We start from the raw sequence: 9,551 nt of genomic DNA on the forward strand, positions 1-9,551 counted from the left end.
AAAAGGCATAACAAAATTTCAAAAAGTATCCATAAAATGTCCAAAATAGGAAATTACCTTACGTCCATAACTATGCCAAAAATGTCAGAAATGTGACAAAAACACAGAAAAGTCTAAAAATGTATGAAGAACATGAAAAATGACACACACACACACACAAAGGTCCAAAAAAACATCACTTGTTGGATGCTGTTGTCATCTTTTTCATTTTGTGTTGTGGTGCAGCTCTTATTACATTCGACTAACTCAAGAACACACCGTTTCCTTCATCACAATGTGTTGCAGCTCCGCACACATTTTTGGTGATTTATGTGGCCTAAAATGGCTCTTTTGACAGAAAGCGTTACTGACCCCTGGCCTACAGCAAAAACGTTGCAAAATATGGTCCTCGTAGGGACATCACTTAGACAGAAAGACGCGTATTGGTGTTTGTTGTGCGTGTTTTGTATGTGCCTTCTCTGAACTGCAGGTGTGAAGGTCCCCCCCCCCCCCCCCCCCCCGGCTCAGCACTAAGTAAATCTGTATGCGGGATTATTAGATTTGTGTCCTGTCTGTCCACACATACAAACCGCTGCGAGTACAAGCAACCTTGATGAAGTGTGAGGACGACAAGCGAGTGGACAGATGGCTTCACTAACGCCGCGCTTGCATAAGTGTTTGCAACATCCGTATCGATGCGTTCAAGGACCCTCGAGATAGTCCGGGGAAAAATGCAAGAACAGTCCTCTTGACCTTGACGTTTTGACTTATTAACTCATTCACTGCCATTGACGGCTATAGACGTCATAACTTAATTTGAACTATTTCTATTAGTTTAACATTTTTTTTCCACTTTTGTTAACAAGAGTTTGAAAACTTAGATTTTGTTTTGTACATTTAGAGCAGATATAAAATTTGTGATTAATTGTGAGTTAACTAGGGAAGTCATGCAATTAATTACGGTTAAACATTTTAATCACCTGACACCCCTAATGTTTAATCATCATTTCTTTTTTTTAAATAAAAGAAAATAATAATTGCAATCCCCCCCCCCTGATTTTTAATCACCTTTAAAAAAAAAACTTTTTTAAAGATGATTAAAAATTAGGGCCGTCATCGCATGACTTCACGAGTTAACTCACGATTAATCGCAAATTTGATATCTGTTCTAATACAATAACAAAAAAATTCTAGGTTTTCATACTTTTGTTAACAAAAGTAGGAAAAAATGTTCAAACTAATCGAAATAGTTCAAATGAATTTTTGACGTCTATAGCCGTCAATGGCAGTGGATGATGCGTAAGCGCTCGCCAGCCGCTTGATTAGGTACACCTGTACAGTCAGTTTTGCCTTGAGATTTCAGTTGCAAAGTATGCATGCCGACCCCCCTTCTTCATATAACATAACCACTCTATCTGCTTCTCTCTCCTCTTTTGGTCATCATCTTCTCCTCATCACTCTGTCCTCTTTCCCCCCCACCTCCTCCTCCTCCTCCCCCCCGACTCTGTCGCGGGTTCAGCTGTGCTCAGGCCCCTGCATGAGGCCAGCGCTCCGAGCGGCTCGGCCGTAGCCGCGTGCATGCGGAGCGCTGGCGGCCCGCTCAAAGGCGGGCAGGAACAGGAAGCGCATCCACGGGAGTCAGGAAGCGCCCCCCGCCCACAGGGGCCTCGCAGGTACACACGCCGCCACTGTGACCCGCAAAGACCCACCTGCCTCCCACCACAACCCTGCTGGACTCCTCGTCTGTGTATGTGTGTGTCCTTTGTTGTCGCGCACATCCCGCTGTGTGTGCCTTGCTTGGCTGGGCACGGAAAGAAGCTTTTTCCTTTTTGTACCGCTCTGTCCCGTCGTGCCGTGGCGGTTGCACTTGTTTTGTGTCGTGTTGTGTGTTTTGCCGCCGTGCTTGAGGGCTACGGCGTGTCGTCAGTCTGCACAGACCCTGAAGGCATCAAATTCAGACATGGGATCGCTGGAACTGCATCTCTTTTAACCTTTAACGCCTAAAAAAGGCTTTAGAATATAATTTAATGACTCAGTTTTCACTTTAAATAAATACTTGTACATTTGTTAAGACAGTGACATGAACCCGCACATTTGAAAAAGTTTTTAAAGTCCATTAAAAAAATTACAAAATGGCAACAAATGTTTACAGAACTAAATTAACATTTAAACTCTGAGGTTATAATTTGTGTTTTTTTTTAAGGTGTAGAAATGTGTTCAATTTAAAAAATAAAATACATAACTCATTTTTTTATTAGAATAATTATGATTCTTGTGTTTTGCTTTTTTTTTTTTTAATGGGTTTAAAGTAAAAATATATTTGAGATGCTCAGTACAGTGGATATAAAAAGTTTACACCATAAAAAATGTATGTCAGTGAAATTTACATGGAACTTTTGGGCCATTATTTCACAGGGCTTTATTGTTTTATTATTTATTTATATTTTGAGGCAACCCTGCTAAATACCAAAAGGTGGGAGGAATTATGAACGGTTCAAAATGACAAAAAAAAAAAGCAAAACAAATGTCAGGAAAAGCCTACTAGAACATCCGAGGTTTATGCGAGGGTAATCAAAGGTACTTTAAATAGTGGCAGGTGTGTGCTGATTCCCACAGCTCAGTTATAGGAGGGTGTGCACACTTTTGTAACCGCATTATTTCATTTCATTATTTTTGCTTCTCTCAAAAGGATTAAAAAAAAAAACAATTGAGTTGTAGATGTTATAGGTCACATTAATAGTAGAAAAAGGCTTTTTTTTTTTTTTTAATACCACAAAATCCTGTCATTTGAACAAGGGTGTGCAGACTTTTTATATCCACTGCATTTAACAGACAGTGACATGTAATCTACACACTCATTAACATTTTTTTATTTTTACCTAAAATATACTTATTTCATGTAACCATTTTTGTAACAAGTAAAAATAAATATTGTATTTTTATTAACACATTTTGAAAATGTTAAAAAACAGCAAAAATGTTACCCCCCAAAAAAACAACAATTATTTTAATCTAAGAAATTCTAAAATGTAATATAGCTGAAAATTAAATGGAAAATAAATAAATAAATTAGGGTACCTTTTTGTCTTGTATTTTTGTAATCTATACATTTCAATCCTTTGCTGATTGTCAGGAAGAGATCACTTGGCTCAAAAGTGTCGGCTTAAGTGTTTTACGAAATAGTTTCCTCACACTTTAAAAACGACTCATTTGCTGTTCAAGCCAAACTGTTCGCAGAGAGGAAGAGCGGGAAAACGCTTAGAGCTTCTCTGCCTTTTTTTTTTTATACATTTTATTTTACATCCCACCTCCTTTCTATTGATCAAGACAAGCGTCTGATTTATAGCCGCTGCTGCAAAGCCTGCTGGGTAATTACTAAGGCTGAAAAGAGTTGATGAGGGAAGGAGGGGTGCTGGCACGTGCGCACACACACACACCCATATAAAAAAGCAAAAATTGATGCACGAGCTGTTGACACACACACACACACACAGATAAGACGCGCAAATAGGATCCACTAATGTCGCACATACATCATTTGCTTGCATGTAAATCAATAAAGTGATACGGCGGCCTGCTGAGAGAAAATTACTTTCCGCCGCGTTGACGTACGATTCCGGGGCGCTGCTCTAAGATGGCCGTTTGGAAAGTCTGATTAAAGCGCATGATATGCTGGCATCAAGGAGTGTGAGTGTGTCCGTGTGTGTGTGTGTGTGTGTGTGTGTGTGTGTGTGTGTGTGTGTGTGTGTGTGTGTGTGTGTGTGTGTGTGTGTGTGTGTGTGTGTGTGTGTGTGTGTGTGTGTCTGTCTGTGTGTCTGTGTGTGCGTGTTATGCTCGTGCCTGGCTGTGAAATCCCATACAGCAAAGGTTCTCAAACTGGGGTCCCGAGATCCCTGGGGGTCAGTCAGCTGGCAGCTTGGGGTCCGGAAAATGATTTGCAATCAATTTAGACCGTAACATTATGAGAATAATGATGTATATTTGTAAATTAATTGTTATAGTCCCTTGTTACAGTAAACATTGACTATCTTTGAAAACTACGACTTTAATTTCAGAAAATTTGATCTTTTTATCCTGCCAAAATACCAATTTTTTTCTCAGAATTTGATTTTTATTTTTTTACTTTATTTTCATAACTTTATAAAAAAAATTGTAAAATAAATTTGTTATGTTAAAATAAAGATTTTAAACAGCTTTTTTTTTTTTTTTTTTTACATTATGGTAAATGGTACTTCATGATGAACTGATGTTAGGAATATGACAGGGTCATTGGAAAAATATCACCGCTATAGGGGTCCTCAGACCCAAATAGTATGAGAACCACTGGCATAAATATTAAAAATGTTTTTCTTAAAAAAAAATTCTCATAAAAAAAAATTCTCATTTTATTTTAAGAGTCAACTTAGCTTATGAGCTCTTCGACATACAAGCCAATGCTTGAGTTTTTTTTGTGTGCTTTGATTTCATTTGAAAAAACGCTATATAGTGTGAACTTATCTCAACTCACTTCACAACATTCAGCAGTTTGGCAGAGAGTGAACAATTCTTTCAAAATCTTCAAGTTGTTTATTTTCACTCCTAGTTGAAGTTTACTGTCAAACTAAACAAAAAAAAACTGATAAAAGGGAAAGAGAAAATAAAAAAGTCCTCACAGGCATATCTATTCTTTATCCGCTGCAATAAATAATAAAATGACCATGGCCATGTACTGTATATCTTCATGTCTGTATTATACTGCCCCCTGGTGGCAAAGACGCACACACCAGAAGGAGCTACACAATGGATCAAATAAGCACAAACCGTTAAATTCTTACAGTCTATTAAATTATGTTATCATTGGATGCATTTATGAAGTACAATCCTAAAGAGTGCTATTTTCTTATTAAAACCATCCGGTGTAACATGCATGGTAGTTATGTTTAATTTGCGTGGAAAAATGAATCCTGGACTTAAAAAGTTTGAGAAACCCTGTCATACTTCACCAGGCCTTTTGTGTGTGTGTGAGTTTGTTTACCCGACTGTCTGCTTGTTGTGACCTTCCCACAAAGCACTTGACGTCAAAACAACTTCTTTTTTTTTTGGTGCGTGTCCCCTTCACTCCAGTGAACAGCCTGGCCCGGTCCAAGTACTGCTGACGCCCAATCAGGAGGAGGAAGAGGACCAGGTGGCCAATCAGGACGCAGCTCCCAGCCAGGACCCGCCCCCTCCGCCTCCACCATATCGCCAGCCGCTGGCTCCTCCCCGTCCGGCGCTCACCCTCAGCATCGCTCACCCGTGCGCCCCCTCCAGTGACATGGGCGGGGGAGTGAGGCTGTGCGAGTTGCTCCAGGCCGGGGGGGTGAGCGTCAGACCCTTGGGGAGGCACTTGGCCATTTCCTTGCCGTCGCTCCCGCTGCGCTTTTGGGAGGCGCCCGTCACGCTCCCACCTCCTCCTCCTCCGCCGCCGCCTCCCGTCACCAAACCGATCACGCCTCTCTGGCAGCCCCCCCAGCCCAATTCCGCCTCAGCCCCTCAGCCTTGGCCGCCCTCCGACGGAGCCACCCGCCATTGGTCCTCCTGGAGTCTAGATCGCCCCGACGCCATGGTGACGCCCTACGACACCCCACCGGACCGCTACGCTACCATCCCGTCGCAAGCGCCCAGGCCTGGTCGGCACCCCGCTCGGGGGAACTACGGCTCCCAGCATGCCTTGGGGCAACACGGAGATGAGCGTGAGGAGCCGGAGCTAACTGCGCTAACTGCGCTAACAGAGCTAACAGAGCTTGACACCCTTTACCAGGCCAGTCTGCAGGCTGGGAGGACAGGTGACATGTTTTCACCTTGCGCAATAGTGGTAATAGTCGACATGGTGGCCCCCTATGACTAACACTCCTAATATGGTCGTTGTTCCTGTGCAGGTTTCAGCCCGTCAGAGAGGCTCATCTCCAGGGTGGGAGGGCAGGCTCGCTCCAGAACCCCCAACGCAGACATGGAGAGGACCGTGTTTGGGCCAGACGGCGCCAGCACCCCCACCTACCTCAACAAGGTGACCCCCTCCCCAATACCCTCGCCCCCATCTTGCCGTCTTAGTCGCCTTTTTGATCCTCGTCACTGACATGTCCTGGTCATTTCTCCCTGCAGCCAATGATGTTGCAGGGTCTGCGTTTGGGGGCGGGGTCAGGCGACGAGGGGGACAACCCGAGAAGAATGGGACGCAGCCTGAGCGGCACGGTGGTGGTGACCCCGCGCCACGGCCGCCTGACCGCCACCCGCAGCTTTGTGAGTACCGCGCTCCACCGCCCCCTTGTGGCTCGGCATGACGACACTCTGCTTCCCTCCTCTTTTCGTCGTCTCGTGTCTTCTTCTTCTCTCTGTCTCGCCTCCAAGGCCAAGCAGGCTGATGTCAGTGCCGCCTCCTCCCATTGCTTGCTTCCTCTGTCCTGAGTCCCTGTCGCTTTTCCACCGCCATCACCTCCTTCATCCTCTTCATCACCAACACCTTGTCATCACCACCTCCCTTCCTCTGCCTCACAGGTAAACATCACACTGCGTTGTTCCTCTCTCTATTACCGAAAAATGTATATTCTTCATAATTTGCGACATAAAGGATCAAGTGAGTAGGATTAAGACTTAAAGATACTTTATTCTGTTGAAAATGTTACTTTTTAACAATAATATAAAAATTAAAAAAAACTTTATTTTTCAAAATAAAACAACTTTATTTTTCAAAATAAAACAAATGTCAAAAATACGGATAAATCCTTATTGTAGTTTTTGGGGGAAAATATAAAAATTGTCCTAAAAATATATTCACTAGTTAATTCTGAAAAGAATCAGACAAAAAAAATAAATAATAATAATAATAATAATAAAAAATATAAATTATGCAGCTTTTACCTCAAAGAGATACACATTTTTTCTGGCAAAATTCCTAAATTTCTCAAAATATATAATTGTATTCTTTTAATTTATGACTATTTAAAAAACTAAAAAATCTGCCATGTTTTTTAACTATACTATGTTTTTAAAACCTATTTATTTATCAAGATGACCTAATTTCATTCTCAAAATATTTCTGACTACTAACTACAAATTACTAACTTCTTACCAAGGTAACTTTTTCCCTTGTAAGATTTTATATTGTTTCAAATATTGCTATTTAATTATTTTTTCATAAATACACAAACCTTCTGAAATTATACAATGATTTTCTTGCAAATATAAAAAACTATTCCTCAAATTTTTTTTATTTTATTCTAATGCCAAAGTACAACATTATGACTTTTTTTTAAACACCCAAATAAAATAATTACCCCCCTCAATTTCTTTCTCAAAAGTTTAGGTGAGAAAAAAATAAGAGAAATAAAAATAAGTATAGAACTTTACTCTTTCTTTTATTTAAAATTTCAAATATATATAATTTTAATTTTGTAATATTATGTATCTTAAATATTACATATCATACTGAATGGGGGAAAAAAATAGGGATGGGTGAGTATTATAACAGTATTGGGCCGATACCGGCCTTATTTGAAGGTATCGGGTCACCATGGATGCTGCCAATACCCACCACCGATACTTAAGGGGAAAAAAATCTGACATTGATTAAGTCTTCCTTGACAGTAGTTGACGTTATACTACAGCAGTTTGCCAAATCGGTGAATCATTATCTGCGTCATACAATTGAATGTATTGTATTTCTCCTAAGATTATGATTTTAAAAAATTAACAATATTTTTTTTTTTTACTTTCGGCCCTAACATTAAACAATGTCATAGCGCCCATATTTGGGCATATTTCACCGTGGCGCTCCCGTTTGTCTTTTCAGGAGTTGTCGGGCAGTGCTGGGAGTTTCTGGCTGTGTCTGACGGGGGTCAAACTGTCCTCGGACCAGGGTCCCGCTCGGCCTCACTGATCTCTAACGGCGTCCTGGACCAGCTCGCCTCGACGGCCGTGGATCGGCGCTCACACGCAAACACGCACGCACGCACACACCTGCAGCGCAACGTAGACACCCCCCCCCCTGCTCCCCCCCCCTCCCTCACCCCACTATTCTGTCTATGCAGTCACTCTTGACCCCGAAAACCTCAAACTTCTCCTGTTGTTGCTCCCCTTACGACACGCGGGGCGGGCGCGGTGTCGCTCCGAGTAGCCACGCCTCTTCCTCTTTCTCCACGGGCATTTCCTGTAGGACGCACACACGTAGCAGCGGAACTGTTCCTCTGATAGACAGCCATATTTTCTCTTTTTTGTTTTTTGCCCGAGGCCGTGTACAGAACATGTATGAACTCTGTATGTCAACAAATAAGACCTTATGGAATGTTAATGAATATTCAACATGGAAGTGGGGGTGCACTTCACAAGTGTCGAAGGAGGACGTTTTTTGCCCCCCCCCGGCCTCTTCTTTCCAACTTCCCCCTCAGATCACCTACCTGAACGGCAGCTCTCCCGTTTCTACCGGGAGATTAAGCAAGAAAAGCGCCGCCTCTTTAAAATATTTTAATCCTGGCACCATTTTGATTTTTTTTGATTTTTTATTTAGACAATTTTCTCCCAAATATTTGAATTAGGGTTACGTACGATTACGTCAGTCTAATTTGTTAGTGTTAGGCTGTGGATTAAGGTTGCCTACATACAGTCTAGGGTTCTCAGTGGATATAAAAAGTCTACACACCCTTGTTCAAATGTCATTTTTGTGATAGAATGAATGTAATAACATTAATGTATAACCTGCACAACTCAACTGAAGAAAAAAATATCTTTAACTCCTCTGAATAACCCTAAATAAAGTTTTACTGTTCTAGTAGCTTTTTTAGAGCTGAACTTTATTTGGGGTTAATCAGCAGCATTTTACGGAAGTGTATTGCATTTACTTGAAAAAAAAAAGCCTCCTGTTCTTCTGGCTATTTTTGGGGGGGATGGTTCTTTTTTGTGTGAAATTTTCTGTTTTTTTGAATATTTTTTTCTGTCTTAAAAAAATATTCTGAAAAACATGGGGGGGGGGGAAGTTACTCAGAAAAACAGGGGGAAAAAAACAGCAAAAAAATTACAGAGCACCAGCTTGTTTTTCTGATAAAATTTTTGTGACCTCTGATTTCCAAGTGACATGTTGCATACTCGCTAATGGCGGACACTTTTTCGCATACCTCCAACGTACCTTCAACCATATCACTTACTGGCTCAGTTAAGGTAAGTATACAATCATATCAATCGATTGGCCTGATTTTAGTAAGCTAACAGTTCAGTTCCTACGGAAGCATATTGCATGCGGGTAAGTGTCCGCCATTAGTGAGTCTGCAACAAGTCACGTGGAGTTCAAAGGTGAAAAAAATAAAAATAAATACTCCGAAAAACAGAAGCTGGTGCTGTTTTTCAGAATATTTTTTTTCTGATTTTTAAAAATAATTTCCCCCCCTGTTTTTCTGAGTAATTGTTCCTCCTGTTTTTCTGACTAACTCCCAAGCCCCTATTTTTCTGAAGTTTTTTTATGAAAGAAAAAAAAGTAAAACAGGGGGAAAAAATATTCAGAAAAACAGAAAATTAAATAATAATAAAAATACACACAAAAAAACAAAAGCTCCCCATAAAAATGT

At 41.0% G+C, this 9,551-nt stretch overlaps 1 protein-coding gene across 6 annotated transcripts in view; it reads left to right on the top strand.

Moving 5' to 3' along the window:
- The window catches only part of usp54b (ubiquitin specific peptidase 54b), a 41,779-nt gene extending 32,872 nt beyond the window's left edge, over positions 1-8,907 (top strand). For 5 of the 6 annotated variants that reach the window (XM_086064567.1, XM_086064568.1, XM_086064569.1 and 2 more), the window contains 5 exons: positions 1,499-1,652; positions 5,083-5,783; positions 5,877-6,004; positions 6,100-6,237; positions 7,787-8,907. In XM_086064567.1, coding sequence (XP_085920693.1) covers positions 1,499-1,652; positions 5,083-5,783; positions 5,877-6,004; positions 6,100-6,237; positions 7,787-7,873 — 1,208 coding nt within the window. In that variant the 3' untranslated portion in view covers positions 7,874-8,907. Of the gene's footprint in view, positions 1-1,498; positions 1,653-5,082; positions 5,784-5,876; positions 6,005-6,099; positions 6,238-6,345; positions 6,493-7,786 lie in introns of all 6 variants that reach the window. The other variant, XR_015091714.1, reaches the window with a different exon arrangement.
- Positions 8,908-9,551: the final 644 nt, after the last annotated feature.

This window comes from Leptonotus elevatus, chromosome 20, assembly GCF_054856555.1.
Source record: "Leptonotus elevatus isolate MCC_2025b chromosome 20, RoL_Lele_1.0, whole genome shotgun sequence".
NCBI lineage: Eukaryota > Metazoa > Chordata > Actinopteri > Syngnathiformes > Syngnathidae > Leptonotus > Leptonotus elevatus.